Here is a 25914-nt window from a genome sequence, read left to right on the forward strand (position 1 = left end):
GCCCAACATTAGCCGCCTTTAGCTTAGCGGTGGTGACGTGAAGTCATGTGACCGTGCTGTAGTTCCTTTATAGCACAACATTAGCCGCCTTTAGCTTAGCGGTGGTGACGTGAAGTCATGTGACCGTGCTGTAGTTCCTTTGTAGCCCAGCATTAGCCACCTTTAGCTTAGCGGTGGTGACGTGAAGTCATGTGACCGTGCTGTAGTTCCTTTGTAGCCCAACATTAGCCACCTTTAGCTTAGCGGTGGTGACGTGAAGTCATGTGACCGTGCTGTAGTTCCTTTATAGCCCAACATTAGCCACCTTTAGCTTAGCGGTGGTGGCGTGAAGTCATGTGACCGTGCTGTAGTTCCTTTATAGCCCAACATTAGCCTTTTCTCATTTGCCGATTGCATTTACCCTTTAAAAATCTAAAAGTGGTATTATTATTATTATTATTATTATTATTATTATTATTATTATTATTATAAGCTTATTTTCTGCAATATACCATTGCTTTTTGTCAAGGGAACCCTTGCAATGCTTCCGGGTCGCACTAATACTAATCATCACTGCACTAGTCTATAAGCGCTGACTGGACTAGATATAGAAACAATTTTGACACGGAAAAGAAAATTGATTTTTGAGATTTAAATACCTCATACCTAGTTAAATTATTTATCCTTAACGTGAGTGGAACTATTTGTTCAAAAATGTGCGCTGAAGAAAAAATGTGTAATCTTAAATGTTGCTTGGGAGCATTTTGACAAAACAACCTGACTCCACATTTCTCAGAGTTACGTAATTGATGAGTTAATGATTAAGTGGTATTAGAGCAGATAGATGGAACAGTAAACAACCTTTAGCTTCAACACACGGGGGAACATTATACACACGTGGGAACATCACACACACGCGGGAACATTCAACGCACGCGCGCGCGGGAACATCACACACACGCGGGAACATTCAACGCGCGCGGGAACATTCAACGCAGCACACACACACACACACACACACACACACACACACACACACACACACACACACACACACACACACACAACACACACACACACACACACACAACACACACACACACAACACACACACACACCACAACCACACACAACACACACACACACACACACACACACACACACACACACACACACACACACACACACACCACACACACACACACACACACACACACACACACACACACACACACACACACACACACACACACACACACACACACACACACACACCACACACACACACACACACACACACACACACACACACACACACACACACACACACACACACACACACACACACACACACACACACACAGCTGCAGGGCAGAGCTGAGCTACTGACCCCTCATTGGATCTACTGACCTCTGACCCCTCATTGGATCTTCAGCTCTTAAAGGTCGGTGCAGATTAAGAGCAGAAAGGCACAACAAACAGCTCCGGGTGGAAACAACGCTCTGTCCATTTAAAGACTGTATTAAGGGCAAAGGGACTGCCTTTTTAAACACACAGAGAAACATCTATACACCTCCCTAATGTTACATTTCAGATATGATATTCTGTTACACCACTTAGTTGAATACTCGATTCTGATTGGTCAATTTGGGCATTCCAGCGGCATTATTTGCAATAACAGACTGTTGCGCAAGAGGATCAGGGGAATAGAAAAAGGGACAAAAGTCAAGGGACTGGAAAAAAACAAGCAGTCTTAAGATAAATGTATCCAGAATATCTAAACCACTTAAAAGCAAAAAGTTGGACCGAAATAAAACAAGCTAATGTGTCAGAAAATGAACTCATCAACGATATACTAGTATAAGTCTTTTCATATACGTTGGTTGTTGTATTAAATGTGTTAAAAGATACACTATGCTTGAGGTAGTTTAAAAACAATGACAAGGCTCATCTTACAACAGGAAAAGTGTCTCGGGTAAAAATGAAATGAAGAGATCCTTTTAAAATGTTAATATTTCAAATGAATATCGGCCAAAACTCTAATTTATCAACATTATTAAAGGCCTTTATTGGTGCACCCAATATTACATTACATTACATGTTACTTGTTAGACGCTTTTATCCAAAGCGACTTACATACTCAATACTGAGGACAATCCCCACAGGAGCACTTTGGGGTGAAGTGTCTCAGGGACACAACGACATGCTGACTGCAGTGGGGTTTGAACCTGTGACCATCTGACCCCCAGACCAAGGCTCTATCCACTGCGCCACACGCCTCCTTTCAATATGTTGAAAGCAATCTCTTACCGCCTACAGTTAGTCATATTTCCCCCAGGAAGACGGCCTGTAATTTGTGATGTGGTTTAGCTCATGTTTCTAATTTGTTTCTGTGATGATTCAGCGTCCGATCACAGAATTGATAACGTTTAGTAAATCTGAGAAACAATGGCCGCAAGAGAGGGGCCCAAATAGTTATAAATCCAGATTCTTCATTAAGAGATCACAATTCTTCTGTATATCTGTAAATGATATACCATCATATGTATATACGGTATATTATAAGCCTGTTCCTGCAGTATTTTTGACCTTTTTAAAAAGAACATTTTAATTATCCAGAATATTTTATATACTATTTTTCATTTTCATTTTTAATTGTTAACTCTTTTCCACTTTTTAAGTATTTTTATTTTAATGTTGAGCACACTGGTTCTGTAACAAAATAATTTCCCAATTTGGGATTAATAAAGTAAGTATCTATCTATCTATCTATACTCCGTTTTGAAGGCCTCATGGTTTTAGTCAGGAGCCGTTCAGTGATGAGAATATTAAAAGGATCCTTCTGTTAGCATGAGGTAGAATATGCACTCAACATATGGGCATTCCCCTGCTCTCTCAGCTGTTCAAAGTACAGTCCTCGGTATTGGAGGTTCCCCCGCTGCAGAAGACTGAAAGAACATCCATAACTTTCATCCATTTGCAACTTACTAATTATTTATCCAATATATCATATTCCAATTACTTGTATATAGACTCTCCTTGCACTATTTATATTCTATTTGATTTGTATTTACTTGCACTATTTTCATTGAAATATCTACACTGTAGCTATGTACACATGACAATAAAATGCTTGAATCTTGAACACATGGGCATTAGCCTGCTCTCTCAGCTGTTCAAAGTACAGTTCTTCCTCACTATTGGAGGTTCCCCACTGCAGAAGAAGCATGGACGGCTAAATAAAGTGACAGATTGTGATGGAGCATTAAGAGCGTGCATGGGTCTGCTTTTGGAGCATGTGTCTCCTAAGCTCCGGGCCGTGTGCATGTCACAGGACGGCAGAACTGAGCAGCGTTGTGAAGGGATTAATCTCTGTGGGTGAAGGGGAGGGGCGGCGGAGATTAGCAGCCCTGAAACTGGGCCTTCCTGCTGACTCAGGAGGATTCATACGCTAGCATTAGCCTAGCGTAACACTTCCCTAGACGTCACCAGGGAAGCTAACGCTATGCTAACAATAACCTCTTGCCAGGTGGCTGATGTGGAGCTTGATTGAAAAGAAAAGGCTCGACTTAAATAGAAGAAATGGATATATGCATTTGTGTCATGCTGTACATGACATAACAATCGCTCAGGCATTGAGGCCCAATGTGCTGATTTTACGATGGACATTGACCATGTGTTATGGGGTAAAGCTCTTTGGCTTATCTGTGATGTTAAGAGGTACAATCATAAATAGTCTTGAGATAGTGAATCTGCAATCAGTAAAGCAACTCTTTGAACGATACAGCGGTACAATATGTTTTTCTTTGCTAAAATGACAATAACGTAACACTTCCACAAACTGCACGGGGAAGCTAATGCTATGCTAACATTAACCTTCTGCCAGGTGGCTGATGTGGAGCTGGGTTGAAAAGAAAAGACTGTATTTTAAAAAAGGAAATGAGGATATATATTTTTGTTGAGATAAAGACATAGCGCTGCAGTACAAGTGTTTTTTCTTCGCTAGCATTAGGTTAGCATAACACTTGCCTAAACTGCATGGGGAAGCTAAAGCTATGCTAACTGGTGGAGGCGTGTGGCACAGTGGGTTGTGCGTTGGTGTTGGGATCAGGGGGTCACAGGTTCAAACCCCACTGCAGTCAGCATGTCGTTGTGTCCCTGAGACACTTCACCCCAAATTGCTCCTGTGGGGATTGTCCACAGTATTGAGTATGTAAGTCTCTTTGGATAAAAGCGTCTAACAAGTAACATGTAACATGTGATGTAACATTAACCTCCCATCAGGCGGCTGATGAGGCGCTTGGTTGAAATAAAAAAACTCAGGAAAAATATAATTTTTTAGCGGTAAATGTAAAGTGTTTATGAAATAGCTTGAGCACTGAGCCCCTGCTGTGGTAGATTGTTAATGGACATTGAGCATGTCTCATGGGGTAAAGCCCTTTGACCTACGTATGATATAAAGCGGTTCAGTCGTATCTGAAGATAGTCCCGCTGTAATCAGTGTAACTCTCGTACAGATATAGCACTGCAGTACAAGTGTTTTTTCTTCAAGGGTATTAAGGGCAGTCTAAACCCTGGATCATCTTAGTGTAGGTACACTGGTAACCATTGTTTCCAGTGTACAGTGCAGCCATTATACTGTACAGACGAGATGCTGGAAACAATGGAGTTTGTTGTGTTCCCACACTTGGTCTGGGCTGTTTTCCTGCTTAGTTTAGATACACAATGTTCTGTTATCGCTCAGCCTTTCAAAAACAAATAAATACTAAAATACTTGGAGCCTTTTCTTTTGCTACTCGTACATTTCTTGATCATTTACCAATCCACATTGTTTCTGTTGTGTTACATGTTGAAGGTACAACTAAACATATTGTTGCACGCTCCATCAAGGGTTATGATTGGCTGTTCATAGATAGATAGATTATTGATCCAGGGAGGGAGTATGCGCCTTGTCCATGCAATATAACTATAAGTATTTGTTTCTTTTCTTGCGACATTCATTTAATGCATTTACGTGAAATAATGAAAATTATATCAAACAATATTCTTAAAGCCATTTATTATATGGCTTTAAAACTCGATTCTGATTGGTCAATTTGGACATTTTGATGCTGTGGGTTCATCCGCAGAAGAAAGTCCCTTCCCCTACATATTTCTAATCTTTTTATCTTATCTTATTAAAGTCAGCCTTGTGTGTTGGCCTTGATGGGTGCAGGTACAAAGTAATGATTGAGTGTGGGGAAACAATGAGATGCAGAGAAAGGTGTGAAATGTCCTTGTTGAGAAAATAGTGAATGTCCTCTTCCACTATGAGCGTAACATGATAACAAAGGTATCCCAACTGTAGCTGTGAACATGACAGGATGTATGATTACCTAGAAGAGCATCAGGACTGTTTTAGGCATATGATAGCTATGTGATGAACATGATGATTCAGCCTCTATGGAGATAGACATGTGACAAGCATGCTCATTTCTGACGTGGAGCTAATCTGAAGTAAACATTGAATACTGCTTTCTATTCCTCCATCTTGTGACTGTGTAACTCCCTCTCTTGGATATCAGCATGTGAAGGACACTGTTCAGGAACTAGTTGATGCTCTGTATGTGATGACTACTTCCATTCTGGAGAGGATCACAGATACATGGATCCTGAGACTGAAGCTCAAGCCGGGGACCAGGGATATTTTTCTAACAGGATGAATGAAAGTTAGTCTGACCTGTCACTAATGACGCTGCCTCGGCATGACGACACCACGATGACTCCCGCCGTGGTCGCCATAACGGCATGGATGGAGGACACGAGCCTGAGAGAGACACAAACAAAGAGAGTGTTTTTTAAACGTCAGCAAATGCATTAAACAAACACACTCTAGAAATCTGATTTAAAAAATGTATGGCTTGTGTTTTTAACTAGCCATGGCAATGCAGGCATGCTAACAAGCTAAGCTAAGACGGTTTATGCCAGATTAACATCAACATTTTTATACATTTCAAAGGTAAAAAAAAAAATATATAGTGTTTTTTTGAACAGATAATTGTATTTATGGGAGTATTTCACATTATGCATAATAGCAATATAGCACCACCATTACAAACATTAGGAGCAAGATGGCAACCAAGACCAACTCTGTATTTAACCAATGTTTTATTTAAAATATCACCTTTTTTTACATCGTGTACCCGTGTACCCCTGATGTCAACAGTTTTGTGTGGATGTATATTTGATATATTTTAAAAAGGTAACAGATAAATATTATATTTTTTGTACAGTTAATTTGATTTATAGGAACATTTAACATTCAAAATTAGACGAGTGACACTTCTCCCAAGAACAGTCATATGGCACCTCTTCCAAAACAACATTACGCCTAAGAATGCAACCAAAACAAACGATTAACCCCGCCTCCCCCAAATGTTCTTGTTTTGTGTCTACATCTACGCCGGGATCCGGAGTGGAGGCTGATCCTCTTGCTGTGGTCCTGTGCCCTGGATCCTCTATCCTGTGCCCTGGATCCTCTATCCTGAGCCCTGGATCCTCTATCCTGAGCCCTGGATCCTCTATCCTGTGCCCTGGATCCTCTATCCTGTGCCCTGGATCCTCTATCCTGTGCCCTGGATCCTCTATCCTGTGCCCTGGATCCTCTATCCTGTGCCCTGGATCCTCTATCCTGTGCCCTGGATCCTCTATCCTGTGCCCTGGATCCTCTATCCTGTGCCCTGGATCCTCTATCCTGAGCCCTGGATCCTCTATCCTGAGCCCTGGATCCTCTATCCTGAGCCCTGGATCCTCTATCCTGAGCCCTGGATCCTCTATCCTGTGCCCTGGATCCTCTATCCTGAGCCCTGGATCCTCTATCCTGAGTTCTGGATTAAGTCGTGGACTTCGGGTCGTGGCTGAACCTGTCTCTGCGGTCCTGCCTGGGTCTCGTCATGCTGCTTCCCTGATGACTCCCACAGGATTGTTGTTGACATCCTCGTGGATTCATCTTCTTATTATAGACACACGCATTTCCAAACATTTGGTCTACCTACGCTGTAAATGTATTATCTCTTTGATTTACACACGGCATCTATTGCACGTCTGTCCGTCCTGGGAGAGGGATCCTCCTCTGTTGCTCTCCCTGAGGTTTCTCCCATGTTCCTTTAAACTGTGGGGTTTCTCTGGAAGTGTTTCCTTGTACGATGTGAGGGTCTAAGGACAGGGGGTCTAAGGACAGAGGGTCTAAGGACAGAGGGTCTAAGGACAGAGGGTCTAAGGACAGAGGGTCTGAGGACAGAGGGTCTAAGGACAGAGGGTCTGAGGACAGAGGGTCTGAGGACAGAGGGTCTGAGGACAGAGGGTCTGAGGACAGAGGGGTCTAAGGACAGAGGGTCTAAGGACAGAGGGTCTGAGGACAGAGGGTCTGAGGACAGAGGGGTCTAAGGACAGAGGGTCTAAGGACAGAGGGTCTGAGGACAGAGGGTCTGAGGACAGAGGGTCTGAGGACAGAGGGGTCTAAGGACAGAGGGTCTAAGGACAGAGGGTCTAAGGACAGAGGGTCTAAGGACAGAGGGTCTGAGGACAGAGGGGTCTAAGGACAGAGGGTCTAAGGACAGAGGGTCTAAGGACAGAGGGTCTAAGGACAGAGCGTCTGAGGACAGAGGGTCTGAGGACAGAGGGGTCTAAGGACAGAGGGTCTAAGGACAGAGGGTCTAAGGACAGAGGGTCTAAGGACAGAGGGTCTAAGGACAGAGGGTCTAAGGACAGAGGGTCTAAGGACAGAGGGTCTGAGGACAGAGGGGTCTAAGGACAGAGGGTCTAAGGACAGAGGGTCTAAGGACAGAGGGTCTGAGGACAGAGGGGTCTAAGGACAGAGGGTCTAAGGACAGAGGGTCTGAGGACAGAGGGTCTGAGGACAGAGGGTCTGAGGACAGAGGGTCTAAGGACAGAGGGTCTAAGGACAGAGGGTCTGAGGACAGAGGGTCTAAGGACAGAGGGACTAAGGACAGAGGGTCTAAGGACAGAGGGTCTAAGGACAGAGGGTCTAAGGACAGAGGGTCTAAGGACAGAGGGTCTAAGGACAGAGGGTCTAAGGACAGAGGGTCTAAGGACAGAGGGTCTAAGGACAGAGGGTCTAAGGACAGAGGGTGTCGTTTTCTCATACTGATATGCTGCACAGACTGTTGTATTTGCTGCATAGTGTCTTTACTGCAGGGTATCTTTATTATTTGTTCAGCACTTTGGCTCCACCAAAAATCGTTTAAAACTGTGCTATATAAATAAAACTTGATTTGATTTGAAACTGTGTTTTTAACAAATATATTATTCGAAACACCATCTTTTGCTTTTCTTACTTTGTGCATGTACCTGTGTACCCAACGTCAACAACATTTTCCGTGTATATAATCTTAATACATGTCTTTCTATTTGTTTAAAACATTGTCTTGTTAGCTTCAGCTCAAAGCACCTCTGTGCCCAGGTACAGCCTCACAAAACAAATGTCTTGTAAATTGAGTTCCCTTTGTGATTGATACGACAAAGATTTGAATAACTCTAGCGTCTGGTACCCTGACCTACAAGTTCAGTACCATCATGAGATTAGCAGTGCTTGGCCTCATCTTTCCTCGTCTATAAACAGACTTGTCATAGGAGAACTTGGTGCGACTCTATTTGAAGTGTCACTGTGTACGGTGGCATCCATCTGGCAAACATAATAGTGTTCTTACAACTCGTACACTAAAAACCTCCCTGACGGTAACGACAAACGTGATGAATGTTCAGCTTTCAGCCAAAGAGACGCTGGCAGATTTTCTTTTTCTAATTGAGTTAATTTCTGTCCATTTCAAACAGGAAGTTGGATTATATCACCAATTTGTTCAAAGTATGAATGGCCGCTTTTTTTGCACAGACAAGCTCTCTCTTCCTGGCCGTCCTCCAACTTGGCAGCAGTGACAGTAAGCTGCTTTTGAGTCAGAAAACATGTAATTTATTCCCCAACACTCACTGCAGCCATAATGGACAGTCAGCTCTTTAACAACGCCACAGTTTCAAGCTGGTTTACATTCTCCACCTACTGATCTCCACCTACCTCAATGAATGGAGACTTATGGCGCTTTTCCACTGCAGGACCTCGCACTATATATTTGGAGGGCCAGAAAAAAGGTGAAAAAGTAGCCCTGAGGAACTACCCCGAGTGGAAAAGCAAAAAGAAACCTGCCGGGTTTGGCCCGTGCTACGTGCTGCAGTGGAAAAGCGCCATAACAAAGGTTACCTAGAAGAAAATGCATCCAGTGCGGCAATTACTCAGGTAATGGTTATGGATGAGAGGCTTGTGTGGGCCAGAAAGAAAGCTCGTTTGAATTTAAACAAACTTTTGTGGTTCGTAGGCCTTCGTTTTGGATTAATACCGTTTTAGGAGAGGACACATATTGGATCTGAGGACTTCTAATTCACTTTAAAACCAGGAATGATCATATCTTCATATATTCCCCAAACAGATTGTATAGGAATCATGGGGTTTGAAGGTTTAAAAGTCAGAAATATAATCATTGATAAAGATTGTGCTCTGTTTTGCAAAGTGTTCAGTCAGCTGTTCTAGCCTGTTGATAAGATGTCACGAAGCACAGGTTGGACTGTCTTGATATCTGGATTAGACATTAACTGTCCTCAGTGGATGATTCCTAATAAACCCCTTGACCATTGCATGGTGTCCAGAAAACAACAAATGTCATTAAGGTGTCCAAAATGTCCAGTTTATGCTCCCCAGGGGGACGAACCCTTGATAATCTTCCCGTTGATACAAATGAGTGTTTCCATCGTATTTCATAATGTAAGAAATAGACTGCCATGAAATACACTCAGCAAAGATTGTGCTTCTTAAGAGATTTTGACTTCAAGGTCCTGTCAAAGACACATGGTACATTTCTAGATCTTTAATGGTAGCAGGTATAGATGCTGCACGATTAATCGTAACTTAATCAATATCGCAATATGGACTAGTGCAATATCAAAATAGCAGTAAGCACAATAAAATGAATATATGTGAAAATATCTGAATAAAGTCTTTTAGAGGTTCCTATAGTCCCGGCCTTCAAATCGCTTTCTACAGTCATAATAAAAAACATCCTTGCTTGGTACAGATCCTCTCAAATCATGATTATTTTAATATGTTTGCCAGTGATATTATTAATTATGTTTAACAATGGCAATCTTCTCAAATATCACAACTCATATGGCGAATGCAATATCAGTCAAAGTAATTGGAATTAGACCTTTTTCCCAAACCGTGCATCTCTAGTAAGATGGCTATAATTGGGTGAGGTTCATAGATTGAACCATAGGAAACCTAATCACAAAAGGGCCTATAAGGAGATCAGATTCCTCAGACCCAAGGATATTCATACCTGATCCAAAATACAGTCTACGCAAACACACTAGCGTGAAAACACCAACACTGGCAGTAGCATGATGATCCAATAAATAAAAGCATCTGAAGTAGGGCTTGGTGCTATATCTATGCAATATCGATATATCGTGAGAGACAAGCCTAGATTTTGAATTAGACTATGGATAAAGTAATATGGTAAGGGTTTCCTTTTTCCAGGTTTTAAAGGCTGATTTAGGCTTAACTGATGTAATATTCTGAATTTAACAGACTTGGATTATTTTCCACTAGCCTTTAAAGGTGGGGTATGTAATTCACTTCAGAAACACTTGTTATATTCCATGGAATGCTCTTAACATCCCGATAGCAATGAATATCTGAAGTGCTTTGACAAAAAATCCATAAATAAATATCATCTGTGGAAGCTGTAGTACTGTAAAAAGCACGACCAATCATCTGAGCCGGCCCGGCTAAAATAACTGGATGGCCTACCTGCCTGTCAGCCTTCCATCTGTGCACAAACTTATCTGGTGCCCTCATTGGTCATGTGCGCGTTCGTGTGTGTTGGAGGAGGGGCTCTGTGAGGAAGTCTGAAGGAAGTGGCAGATTTTCTCCGGTTGTGTATTTTCAAATTCTAGCGCACTCGAGCTGGTTTCTCCATTCTTACCTACCCCACCTTTAAATCCACAGTACTGATGATTGTGTGAAAGTCTCATTGGTCAAGCCAACTACATCTTCACTACATCGAAGCATTTGGTCAGAAATATTGTGATTAGATTTCTCCATATCGCTGATCTGAAGTCTAAAAGGACAGTAGAAGGTTTTTATTTTGTATTTTACAGAATAAACGCCGACTACAACCTTTCCCAGAGTTCCCGGGTCAGCTCTCAGTAAGTAGGAACCGAGACTTCCCCAAAGTGCGAGAAAAGCTTAAGACCTTTAGTCCGGCTCCGAATAAAGACCGGTTTCACAATCCAATAAAGACTGCTTTCTTTCTCTGTTTTTAACGAGGTAATCGCTTGACGGCAAGATTGAGAAACAAAGAGATTATTTGTTGTGACGTTGTTCCCTCTCTGAACCTGCCGTTAGTCGCACCGATCTGCATGGGAATGCGGCCATGACACCGGCATCGTCAAGGTCATGTGACCTGGGACTACAGAAAACAGAAGACTTACTGGCTCATTAAAATCAACACAATAAATGCACTTAAAGAGTTTAGCCCATTTGTAATGCACCAGAATTTACAATGGTTTGGCGAAATGAAGCAAAGACATCTGCATTATTCTCGTTGTTATTACTCATTAAGTCACTTTGGATAAAAGTGCAGCTAAATAAAATGTAATAATGTAAAAAAACAGTCTGGAGCTGCAACTATTAATTAAGTAATCACCAAATGTTGATTATAATTAGTTTAAGTACATTTTGGGGGGGAGATGTCAGAAATTGTCTCACAAATTAGACATTTTAATCACATTTAACTAAATACAGGGTTCTTACACCTTTTCCAAAGTCAAATTCAAGCACTTTTCAAGCATTTTCAAGATGCATTTTCAAGCTTTTCAAGCATCTTACAGCTGTTGTAAATTACATATTTATATACACATACTTATACTCAAATGATTATTTCCCTACCTCACATTAAATCAGATGTTCTTTATGCTATAAACAACCAAATGTGTGTTTCATAATAGCATTCTACATGAGGATGAACAATTAAAAATTAAAGAAAAGAAACTAAGTTTAATATTTCAAAATGAGACCCATCTGTACGTAGACTGGGCATCCCATATAACCTGGCTGAGCCAATATAAAACAATCAGCCAAATAACTTTTCAATATATTATTGATTACTATTTTTGAGGTACTTTTAGGTTGGCAGTAAACACAAGTCAGAGGTAAATGGTGTACTTTGACTCCACTACATGTATTTATACCTTTAGTTACTTCACAGATGTGGATGAATGATGTGAAATCTAATCAAGTGTTAAATCAGACTTTAGTTCCACCTGGAGTAAATCCACAAGCTACCCTGCAGTATACAAAGTCATTCAAACTAGCTGCACCTTTACCAGCTTTGAGAACACTTTCATGATCAATCATTATAAAACATATCATATACAATTATTAGGGATGCTCCGATCGCCAATTTTGGGGCCTATCGCCGGAATCAGTATCGGCCGATACTGATATCGCTCTCCTGACAGCCCGTCAGTATCTCCTGCAGCTCACTGATCCAGTAATGAGCGACCCGACAGTGAAGAATAAATATATTTATAACTAGTTTAGCTTGTTCCAGAGGTAGATAAAATAGCTAAGTGTGTTAGGTCTAACTCTTAATGTGTGTTCTGCTCCGCTCACCGGTCCGTCACAGCGGGTGGAGCTGCAGGATTTCTGCTTCACACACACGTTGCATACCGCTATTTTATTGTCATTTTCGGACACCTAAAATACTGCCAGACTAGTGAAGCCATTTTGGCGAGCTTGTTTTGCCGCGCACAGAGAAAAGTGTCATGTATTTTACATGCAACGATAGCCTAATCTAAAATGCTCTACTACAGCGTACCTTTCGTGTGGTGTGTGGCTCGTCAGCGCAGACTCTCGCATCGTTATTGTTGCACACTTTGCAGGAGGCTACTCTTGGGCTTGACCCTCGTCTTAGCCATGGCTTGTATTTGTCTTCTGCTAGCCAACGCTCGTTGAAACGGCAACCTCCTGGCATACTGTCATCTATCACTCTCATCAGAATGCCCAGGTCACACACGTAACAAAAACACTTGCCGGTCACGCGCATTGCGCGGGAAGGCCGGAGCGGAGCTGTTTTATGTAAAAGCGAAGCAATTAAGCGCGCTCCGATTTCTTTATTTTCTTTTAATCTAAAAAGCGAAGTAAAGCATTTACAATTTCAAGCACTTTATCCCAAATTCAAGCACCATTCCCAAAATTCAAGCACTTTTCAAACCTTGAAAACACCTCGTACAATTTCAAGCATTTTCAAGGATTTCCAGCACCCGTACGCATCCTGTAAATATCTTTGGGATTTTATTGGGCTGACATAACAATATACTTAAGATTACACTTTCATCTCAAACCTTTATTTAACCAGATGGTCCATTGAGATCATAGATCTCTTTTTCAAGGGAGACCTGCAGCATATAGGTTCCACATGAAACATAAAACAATAAAGGACATCATACATTATATTTACAGGATACATAGTTATAGACATTTACAAGTGCCCATAGTATCAACGAGCATTTCATTTAGCCTAGCTTTACAAACATGCAGAGGAATGAGATTGCTCAGTTTCAATTTTAGCTGAAGATTGTTCCAAGCAAGTGGAGCTGCACATAAAAGCTGTCTCACCTAAGACAGTCCTTGCTCTTGGCACATCTAACAAGACTACATCATGTGATCTCAGACAATAGCTGCTCTCTCTGTGTTATCAGAGAGCAGATAGAATACGGGAGTTTACCCAACAAAGCTTTATAAATGAACGTGTACCAATGACTGAGCCTTTAGTTCAGAGAGCTGAGTCTGAATAATGTTAAAAACAGCCTGTAATTTAACACCAGCCTCCTTAATGGAGGGACGTGCACAGTACATCACGGTATCATCCGCATAGAAATGTAAACTTGCTTCATCCACATTTTCACCAAAACTATTGATGTAGATGGAGAATAAAAGTGGACCTAAAACAGAACCTTGAGGAACACCATTAGTAATGTTCAACCACTCAGAAGACAGCCCATCAAAGTGAACACATTGGGACCTTTCAGAGAGGTAGTTCACAAACCACCCACTGCATGGCTGGATAAGCCAATACTGAGTAGCCTCTGCTTTAAGATGCGATGATCGACGGTATCAAACGCTTTGGAGAGATCAATAAATAGAGCTGCACAACTCTGCTTATTATCTAAAATACTCGCCACATCATTCACCACTTTCATTGTGGCAGTGATGGTGCTATGTTGCTTTCTGAAGCCTGACTGATGTTTAGACAGGATGTCATTGTTACATAGAAACTCCTTTACCTGTTCACTCACTAGGCGTTCAAGAACCTTAGCCAGAACTGATCATTTAGAGATTGGCCTATAGTTATTTAAAATAGTTGCCTCCCCACCTTTCAGCAAAGGCAGGACATACGCTGACTTCCATACTTTAGGAATTGTGTTTGTGCTGAGGGAGAGGTTAGAAAGAGAAGTGAGAGGTGGAGCAATACAACCTGCAGCTATCTTTAAAAAGAAAGGTTCCACGTTGTTTCTTAGGATCTAACTTGGTTAAAGCTTCACGAACAATATTTACAGTAAAAGGAGTAAAACTGAAAGTGTTTTCCAGAGCACATTGTTCAGAGTCACAGACTGAGGTGTTCACAGAAGCACTTTGGACTTTGAGAAACTGGAATGAATATTTATCCCACTAGACCAAAACAATGAATAAAGAAAGTATTCTGCACGTTGTTAGTCGTAGCCATGACACGGTCGTCACTGCAGGCTTTCCTTTTTGGTTAGAAAAACTACAAAATGAAACTTATAAAAAACACAGGCCTGAGCAGGAAAAGCCTAAATGGCCTCTTTAACCCCCAGAAACACACTCGCACACGTTTTACCCCCACGCCTCGCTGCCTTCTATGGCCGCATACTTTATCACAAGACCCAGATTTTTACACAGCCCATTCATTGTGTGTCCGGCAATAAACCCCCCCCCCACTCTCTCTGTGCTGATGAGAGGTGGACGGGGTGAGGAGCGTGTGGAGGGGAGAAAGGGTAAGAATGCGTTTCTGCCTTGTTTCAGCTATGTTGTCCTTTATTTCCTGCTGTGTCAGGCCGGTGGAGAACCTCCGCTTCTCTCTACGACTCACATCTTCCTCAAGACTCCTTTCGGGTTAATGCACGGACCAATAGCTCATGTTCTAGATTACTCGCCTCCTTCAGTGAATGGGCGACGTAACCAGAGCGAAAAGAAAAAGTGACAGCAGAGGCAGAAACAGGGTAAAGTGCATGTCTTAGAAATGTTGAAGTATAGAAGAACAAATAATGTTTAAATCACTCGTAGAAAACACATAACTTCCCCCTTGCCTCGTGCCTCAAGTTAAAAAGGGGCATCACAACAATTTGACACCTATAAAAACAAAATGAAACCTGCAAATGGACACGTACACGCTTCCCTTTCACCACGTCTTCATAGAGACTCTCAGGGTTAACGCACGGACCAATTGCTCTCATGTTCTGTCACACGTTTCTCGCCTCCTTCAGTAAATGGGCTACGTAATGTGGAGTTGCGTTGCCGCTGCAGCAGAGCGAAAAGAAAAAGTGACAGCAGAGGCAGAAACAGGGTAAAGTGCATGTCATGGCAAGAAGGAACCCTCTCCATCACGACGGGTGCAGCTACAGCGATAACTGCATCGCTCCCTTTCCTTCTTGTAAATAAACACTTAATCAATAAGAAGCAGAGCGTGATGTCGTTGCAGCCAGCTGGTTGCAGCTTTTCAGATTTCATCATCAAATGTAACGTTGATGCCATTATTGCTCCATGCTATGAATAGATTTACATATTATTATAAAGACGTGCAAAGCAGTAACGTGTGCATGTACGGCGGTGATAACATTTAAATGTTATTGACTTTAAGTTATATTTTTCATTCTGAGGCAAATCCAAATAAATTACAAAAAATATCAACAACAATAAAAATCTTTCACGTGTGAATTGATGATAATCCAACTACATATGAAAAGTAATGTCATTATTAAACTAATGATAAGTAGATATTGTGATGACCAAAAATGTGACTCCTTTCTAAATGTATTTTGTATTTAAACCAGCGTTTCCGCCAGGGGGGCGTCTTGCCGTCATTTGACGACCTTCTTCAGCTCGGAACGCCCTGAACTCGAGCCGAGGGCGTCCAAAAAAAATTATAATTCGAGAGAAGATCGTGAGTTTTTATCGCTTGAAATGACGAAAAGGAAAAAGGACAAGGACATCCCTCTGTTGGAGGCGCAAAGGAGTCTGGTGGGATTATTTTCACTGCCAGCAAAGCGTGTTCCTGTGACGGAAAGTGTACTGCCGGCGAGCCTTGGCGGGGGGTGCTAGTGGAGCACGTGCGTGAACTGCGAGCGCCGGAGCCTCGCAGCGGCGAAACTGAGGCTCCGTGGTAAACTGTGGTAACATGAAGAGCCGCTTAGGAGCCGAAAGAGCCGGCTCTTCTTAGTGAGCCGAGCCAAATGAATTATCCTTGCTGACTCTCATTACCCACTTCTCTATTTTCCAGGCTCAGTGGCATTACATTACATTACATTACATTACATTACATTACATTACATTTCACTTGTTAGACGCTTTTATCCAAAGCGACTTGCATACATTCAGTCCTGAGGACAATCCCCACAGGAGCACTTTGGGGTGAAGTGTCTCAGCGACACAACGACATGCTGACTGCAGTGGGACTCGAACTTGCTATCCTCTGATTCGAAGATCAGCGCACTAACCCACAGGGCACATTTAGGGAAGTACCTCCTGATAAAGAGACTATTAAGTACATTTCAAGCTGATGCCCTCAGATGGCCACTAAATGATAAAAGCGGAGAAACTTTGACCCAAAAAAAGGAAATGTAATACATATTGCAAAAATGTGCTAGTTGCAGTCAAACAGGTGATAATGCTGAACACCACGGCCTTCTCTTAACGCCAACCTCTATATAATTATGTCCCATGACAAGTTATAGAAATAGCAAAGTAGCTTCCCTAGTTTTTATCCTCTAAAGAACTATTTTGTTTTGAGCTCAAGTTTTCCGGTCACATGTTTTTTTATTTCTATAACCCTGAACAATTTGCACAAACTCACAGGATCTCTTTTTTTTAAAAACACCTAAAATATGTTTTTGTATACATCATCCTATATCTATGTGTTTCTGTTTCTGTAGTAGATCGGTCATTTATAGAGTATTCTTATGTATTCTGTATATTTTATTGATCTATCTGTTACATTTGAGCAGTATATAATGAATCAGGAGAAAAGGCTTTATTTGCTACCTCTCAACAACTGAGTCTGTTGTTTAAACTAATGGTTATTCTGCATTTTCAAATGATCGAGCAGAAGAAATAATCTTCATTTTCCTACTTTAAAAAGGCGCAGCAGTAACACACTTCACCATGACAGAGCGTATATGCAGAACCTTAGAAATCACGAAGTATAGAAGGACAAATAATGTTTAAATCAGTCACAGAAAACACATATCACTTCACCCTTACCTCGTGCCTCAAGTTAAAAGGGGCATAACAAGTTTACACCTATAAAAACAACAGTTAAAATGCAAATGTGCCTCGATTTAGACTTATCCCGGGGCTTCTGATTTATTAATGTACATCGTAGGCGCACGAAGGCACAGACATAGTTTGTGCTGTTAAGCTAATATACACTTTATGTGTTACTTTTTATTTATACCCGGGAAGGAGGGGTTAGCATAGTTGTTATTATTTGTTTATGAAGCGCTTTGTGTTGCCTTTAGTGTATGAAATGTTCAATATAAACTAAGTTTGATTGAGTGATTGATTGATGAATGGGAAGTGCAGCATCCATCGCTTTAGGAGTTTGTAGTAGTTTCTATTTCAGGGACAAAGTACTACATCTTGGCCTCTTCCTATTTGACCCGTCCCTCTCAAGTCCTCTAGAAACAAATATATAATGCTTTTACTTCTGAGATAAATGTTGATTCAAGTGGATATCTAACAGTCATGTAAATGTTCAAACCCTATACACTATCGTCCATTCATATGCTCCAAGTTACTGACGTTTGCTGCCAGTATACTTCACCACAATATGAAATAGATAGTACATTTAAAAAGCAGCATATCAAGCAAATTCAAAGACACTGATGTGACCCAGGCTGTGGACCTGCTTGATACAGAAGACTTCAGAGACTGGTTAAGTTGTGAACAAGCAGTGTGTGACATCCCCCGAGGCGTGGACGCTTGTAGGAACATTTTCCGTTAGATGAGCATTAGTAAATTAGTAGCGGCGTTATTCAGGAGCCCGGTTCAGTGTTTTCCATCGCACAGCTAACTCAGCAGTCGACCCTGACCGGAGCTCAGAGGAGGATTAGCCGGAGTGACAGCGTACAAATGAGCATTGAACTGAGCTGTGCACATGTGAGAGAGTCACACTGACCCACTCACACTAACTGTGTTCATTATCACTACTTTGCAATACCCGTGAGATGAGCAAATTACTGAAAAGGCTGCTGATGAAACACGTTTGATTGGTCACATGATATGTAACAATAAATGGATGAAGCTTGTGTTTTTCACAGGAATATCCCTTCAGATGTGGACAAGGCCCCTAGTGGATGCAGGGTTTTAATGATGTCCCAGGTTACTTAACATAAAAACATACATGCATGTTGTTAGTATATGTTTTTAGTAATAATGTTATTTCTAAGACAGATCAATTGATTACACCTATACAGAAATAAAACTTCTAATAGCATGTATATCAAGGCTAAAGGTGCGATTATACCCTTTATGTTTTAGTCTTATAGCTATAGCATGTGTATGATCCTACAGGGGACCATAGTTATGTTGTAATTATGTTTTATCTGTGTTTATTCTGGTTTATTCTTATTATTTATGTATATATGTTTTATTATTAATTTAATCTTATTTTATTTTTTCTTTATTCTTATTTTTCATCTTTTATTAAAAAATAAATGTATTCTTGTTTTATACATTTTTTTCTTATTTTATGGGATTTTTGATATTCTTGTTTAATTCATTCATGTGTGTCATTTTGTACAGTTTTTAGCTGATAGCATGCATCTGTTCCTACAGGGATATGTAGTTGTGTATTTGCAAATCATCCTTGTAAAGATGCCCATTTTGCACTAAAGCCCAAAAAAACATTTACATTTACGTCACACACATTTCATTTAGCTTGTAACTGAATATAGATACCGGTAAAAGCAGTAACGTGACGTCACATACATATAAAATAACACATTAGCTAGCTAAGGGGGTAACCGTTACTAGCTAAGCTACCAAACAAGGTCAAATGCTACATGTTAGCTTGGAGTTAGGTGGTATTTTCTTAGGTTTTCAGGTCAAATAAAAGCATTAATTTAGCTAGGTTTTACCTCTCGCTGATCAGCACCACGTCGGCATCGCTCCAGTGTTTGAACACACACGGCAGGAGCCTCCTTAAGGCGAAGAAGAGACCGGGGAAAACTACGGCGCCACAAGCTAAAACTTGCAACATCCTGCCGTTATATTTCCTCTAATCTGCCCGGAGCCTGGATCTCTCCCTGCGCGAGTGTCGCCCGTTTACACGCGGCGATGAGGCATTTTAATTCGGCCCGTAGGTCGGTCGGTGGTGTGGTGTGTGTGGTTTTTTTCTCTCACCGGGAACAGTCCACCATCCACACACACTGTCACACACACACACCGCTGAGAAGGCTCAGCAGCAGCACCACTGTCGAGCTACCGGGCGAGGAAACACTCCGTACTTTGTAGGGCGGCTGTCAGAATAAAAGCCCTGACCCGGTGACACTTCCGGCGAGAGGGGTCGCTTTTATTTTGAAAGGGTGGCTCCATTACTGACGGGTGCAAACAACGTAAAGGTCTTTGAAGGTGGGATTTTTTATTCCTATTTAATTTTGTATTAAATCATTTTTTCATAATTTATTTATTTCCTATTTCTATTTTTGTATTTATATATTATTTTTTATTTATTGTTTTATTCTTGTGTTATTCATCCATTCTTATTTTATTTTTGTATTCTTATTTTATTCCTTATTTAATTCTAATTAATTTTTTTTTTCATTATTTTTTTATTTTCTATTTAGTTCTATTTTGTATTATTATTTTTTATTTATTGTTTTAATCTTGTGTTTTTGATTCATTCTTATTTATTTTTTTATTAATATTTTAATTGTAATTAATTTTTGTATTCTTGTTTGATTTTGTTATTCTTTTTTATTTTTGTTTCTTGTTTCATATATTATTATTATTATTTGTTATTATTATTATTATTTGTTATTATTATTATTCTTTTTTATTGTTTTCTTTATTCTTGATTTGTACATTGTATTTTATTTTGACGCCATCACGCAGAGTTACGTTTATAAGGAAGTGGGCGGGGCTAAATCTCAACTGGGTTGTAGGTGGCTGTCAAAATAAAAGCCCTGACCCGAAGCCTGAATAAATGAGGCACTTCCGGTGATAGGGAAACATTACACAACGCTTTTATTTTGAAATGGCAGCTCCAACTTTCTTATTTTTTCTTATTTTATTTTGTATTCTTGTTTTATTAATTCTTTCTTATTTTAATTGTAATTATTTTTTAAATTCGTATTTAATTCATATTTAATCCTTCCCTTTTCATTTATCCCTTTTTATTATTATTTTAATTTAAATAGATTATTTGATTCTTATTTAAAAAAGAATATTCTTGTGTTATTCATTTATCCTTATGAATAATAACACATCCTTTAGTGAGGGGTTAAAACCACTTATACATACAGGTTTGTGTTATTCTAATTGATAGTGATTGTAATTATCTTCGTCTAAATATAAACATTATTTTCTGTTATCAACTCTATTTTACTGTAGTGTTCATTGTATTGTAACTAACTAACTAACCATTAAATCTGCATTAAATCCTACCACCTGAGGGCAGTGCAGCATGCACAACACTATTCATGACATTACCAAGGTTGAATGGCTTTATGTGTAGGACCAAGGACAGTGGCTGCCGTTGTCCTGTAAAGGGTTGGGAAGTTATGTAACCTGATTGCATCTGAGCTGACAGAAAAGGCTCCGTTTTAGTTTAACACACACACTTAAGCTCACACACACTATTTTATGAACATATAGGTTCACCTGCTGAATTAAAAACAGAACAAATGAACCAAAGAAAGTGAAAAACCATAAAGCAGATTCAGTGTAGTCCATGTAAACATTTATAAAAAAAAACACATACTTTTAAAAGACTTAAAATTGTCTCAAGAATATTTTGAGTCAAAACTCAAGAATATTTTTAATAATTTATTTATATTATAATAAATAATAGCCTACATTGTTAAGGAATAATTCTTCTAGATATCTAACCTTTTGCTCTGTGACCGGTCAACTTGACTGGCACGAAGGGTAATTGTTGTGGGAACACTGAGGCACTTCTTTATCGGTGTTTGTGGGCTCTCGGATGTGAAATCCTTGAGGCCATGAGTGTCGGACGCAGGTGGCTCAGTGTTTAGTCTACTCCTTCAGAGATGTTGATTTCTCTCTGTGAACCAGTTCAAAGGTCTAGCATAGAGAGAGGTTCTTCAGAATTGACGTGGCAACTCTACCGTGTGGTCAGAACCTCTGACTCTTTGACTTGTGATGTGAATCCTCCGGCCGAATACTCTGAATAAACCCATCAGTGTTTGACATCAAAGCTCCAACTCTCACCGTGTCTCCTTCCTGAGTCGGTGACTCCATGCATTGCTACACAGAAGTTTCCTCCACAAATTGGCGTTGTCGGCAGGATACCAACAGATCTTCAGAGACTGGTAAGTGTGATTTCAAATCTACATTTGGACATTGCCTTACCAGAATCTGTGATTGACGGTATCCTAAAATTATCTGTGAAGCTAAGCGGCTGCGTTTCGTTTTGGTTAATGAACATTTGGGGCTAGTAACCCCAGGGGATCATCCAGGGACTCTGTCTTGGCTGGTTCCCTCTGTGTGTGCTGCTCGGGACGTATGTGCCGTGCAGGCATACACGGAGATGTTTAAAAGGACCTTAATGAGGGCAGCAGTAAAGTGGAACTTCTGTTTGAAATCAAAATAGAGATTTGTAATGAACAAATCGCCGAGATTCCGGGGGTTTCAGCGGCCAACACTAGCAGTTAACTAAAGCAGCCAGAGATATTACCCCCAGCGCCTCTAAAAAAAACACGGCTCCAGCTGCGGCTCCGGGGAATGTGTGTAACATACCTCCCCGTATCTGCATGAGCTGGTGAAGTGAACTCAGAGGGAGAAAATCACAGCTTTTGTCTATAACTTTAACTCACACCACCGCCGTCTCTATTAAAAACGAGACGGTTTAAAAGCAGTCTCGTGGCTTGTGGCCGTTTACGACGTGCTGGCCGGTGCGAGGTGCGTGCATTACCTGATGCGACAGGCTCCCTACATTGCTGGAGGAGCTGGTGTCGGTCCGGGGTGCATACATAAAATTATAGGCTAATTGATCATGGGTGGGCAGTGGTATGCAAGTGTAGAGCAAAACTGTGTTTCATCGTTGTGATGAGCATGATGGCAGGTGTATAGGCTGGTCGAGTAGGACTACAGTTAACTGTGTGGTTTCGGATAGAAAGGGTAGAGGAAAAAAAGTCTATGTGCTCCTGATCGGGGGGGCATAGCACCACTAGAACAGGGATAGTGGGGTCGCAAGAGGATAAGCTAGTTATTGCTCTTGGACAGCTGCCAGGCACCGATCTAGGGCTTGTATACAAGGGTGGAGGTACGAGTCAAGGTGCCCCACTGGGTTCCCATTGGGAGAGATCATATCCCTACCCCCTCTGAAACCTCTTTAATCCGGACTAAATTGAGCTGGATGAACTTTGCTGTCACGCTGGTGTTTATTATGAGTTCATGTTTGTTCGTCTAATTGCAGTGTGGTTTTTCTTGTACTAACCGCCGTCTTGTGCATGTTTTGTAACAACTAATAATGAATCAGTCCATAGCCAGGGTAAAATAAACTAAGCTTTAGTTAACTCACCAAAAGTAAATGACTTGAGAAAAATAAATAATATATAGTGTTTTGCAAAGTTCTGGTAGTATAGATGTGCTGCAAATGAAAATAAATAGCAAAAGAGTGTTTTATGTCCTGCATCTGAGTGTGCAGAGGAAATGTAAACAAGGAGCACACTGTTCAGGGTGTGCGCTGTAGGTGTAAGAAGAAGAGAAGATTATATTACTTTTAAGAATACATTCTTAAATTGTATTGCTGGTATGTTAAGATATGTTTGTGACCTTTTATAAACCCTATGCCCCGTCCTGCACCCTGAGACCCTCAGAGGCATCACTGCTGGTCGTAACAGACCTGCCTTGAGGAGGTCAGGGTGGCAAAATCTGTCTGCTGTTTTAGGTCAATGTTGTATTATTTGTTTCATTTATTCTTAAATCTATGTATTGTATGGTAATAATGAAAAAAAAAACGTAATGTATTGAACACATTCCGAAACAAAGCTGATAAGACAGAACTAGACTCAGACATAATACAAATTATTGTTGAAACCTTTTGCGCTGTTGCTGCAAAATGGAAACTTTGTTGATTATCTATTCCAACTGGCCACTGGATTCAGATAATTAATATAAGTTGAAGTTTAATTACAGTTTTAAATATAGTTTAACATTCTTTATTAAACTGCTTCAAATGATTTCTCGTATCAACCAATTGGTCTCCATAGACATTACTAAAATTCTAATAGTTGTTAAACTACTGACAAGTTTTCTGAAACCGAGCTTATGAACAAAAGAGTAAAGGTCGCTGGTTAAGCCAGGATCAATATATTTGTTGACGTTTTCATTACAGTGTGCATAATAAATGTGTTAAATGAATTGAGCAATTCTTTAAAAAGTATAATGTTGCAATCTCTTTACAATAAGTAATTACAGTTAACAAAGAAGTAGAGGTTGTTTTCCAAGGGCCTCTCCTTCACAGCCCTACACTTTAAATCATGAGACTTTCAGATCATAACAGACAGAGATCGGTATCACTTTGTGTTGCAAGCCAAATCCATGTAAAGGTTCTACTTGAGCCCAATTTAAATACCATAAAGAAAGTATTGAACCCAGCTCAAGCTAAATGTCAAATGTATTTAATTAATGTGCAAGTGTTTTGATTTATTTAAAATGTTCTAATCTCAGCTTCTTTCGAGTTCAGTCTAAGCAACAAATTGTTTCTCATAACATTCTCACTGCTGTCCCAAATGTTTTAACCTTGGGCAGACAAGCTGTTCTCACACACACACACACACCCACACACACACACACCACACACACACACACACACACACACACACACACACACACACACACACACACACACACCCACACACACACACACACACCCACACACCCACACACACACACACACACACACACACACACACACACACACACACACACACACACACACACACACACACACACACACACACACACACACACCCACACACCCACACACACACACACACACACACACACACACACACACCCACCCACACACACACACACCCACACACCCACACACACACACACACACACACACACACACACACACACACACACACACACACACACACACACACACACACACACACACACACACACACACACACACACACACACACACACACACCCACACACTTTGGATAAGTAGTCACCTTATCCACATTGTAAATTGTTGCCTTCTTTAAAGTTATTAGTAATTTAAGATTAATTATTAAATTAAATGTGGTACATAAGATAAAATAAATAAAATAACTTGACTTGATCATTTTGTTCACAACATTAGACCTGTCCTCTAATCTCTACTAGAATAAGATAAGTGTGCATGTTTGGATGTTTTATCACTCCTGTAATGTACCTCATCTTGTTATCCTTTTCATTACAGAGCTGGGAAAATGGTGTATTGATTAGATTCTGATCCGTGCACGTCCAATTTTGACTGACTTTAGTTCTAATTTTAATTTGACTTCAACCCATAAGTAATTATTTAAATTAACTCTAAATGTCACATGATGATGGATTAGTGTTCCACATTTCTTCCACTAATTTGTTTTACAATTAGGCCAAAGGTAAAGAGAGACATTGATGACCTTGTGTCCCTTTTGTTAGTACGTGGTTCCATTTTGTCTATGGCCATGGACGGCTTCACTAAAAGTCACCCAGTTCTGCCCTGCTGCAGTCCGGCTGAGTGCAGTCACAGAGATGCTATGGCTGCTCTACATGACATTAATGGTCTGGTCTGAATGGACACCATTTCCTGCTCCCAGAGAGAATGACACTCCTCAAACTGAACATTACAGCCGTTGATACTGTCTCACATGGGTCTGCTCCCCCCCACTGAGCCATGAACTGAAAGCATGACATCTGCTATGAACACTTGGAAGCCTCCCTGTCACACCAGCACCAACCCTTGGGTCAGTCAGATGAGACTAACGGCTTCACTTAGGGCATTTGGTTCAGATACATGACTCTCGTTACCGCAGGTTGTTTTGAAGGCTATTCATACTGCTATGCAGAGGATGCCTGTAAGTGGGCGAGCTGGTAAAAGCCCCTACTATTGTTCAAATAGGCCTAATGTCAGGGGTCTCTTAATGTCTAGTTCTACATGTATTCACATTATATAGACAATGTTTCCACCTGGTAAAACTGAAGGCTGCACAAAACTCAGGCTACAATACAACCATTCTGTTCTGCTCTAACGATTCAATGAATAGATTCTACATCAAAACAATTAGCTTTTATTGTTTCCAATGATAACGTCACCTTCAGTGGAGGAATGCAAACCTGTTTTCAAATGTAAGGTTTTG

The 25914-nt window shown here is 40.7% G+C and overlaps 1 protein-coding gene across 1 annotated transcript in view; it reads right to left on the minus strand.

Moving 5' to 3' along the window:
• The window catches only part of tlcd3a (TLC domain containing 3A), a gene marked incomplete at its 3' end in the record, with an annotated part of 31625 nt that extends 11768 nt beyond the window's left edge, over positions 1-19857 (minus strand). Inside the window, 2 exon segments of the mRNA XM_034132034.1 lie at positions 5699-5785; positions 19468-19857. Of these exon segments, the coding sequence (XP_033987925.1) occupies positions 5699-5785; positions 19468-19589 (209 nt within the window).
• Between the last annotated feature and the right edge of the window lie 6057 nt (positions 19858-25914).

The sequence above is a fragment of the Trematomus bernacchii genome, unplaced genomic scaffold (genome assembly GCF_902827165.1).
Source record: "Trematomus bernacchii unplaced genomic scaffold, fTreBer1.1, whole genome shotgun sequence".
In the NCBI taxonomy this organism is placed as follows: Eukaryota; Metazoa; Chordata; class Actinopteri; order Perciformes; family Nototheniidae; genus Trematomus; species Trematomus bernacchii.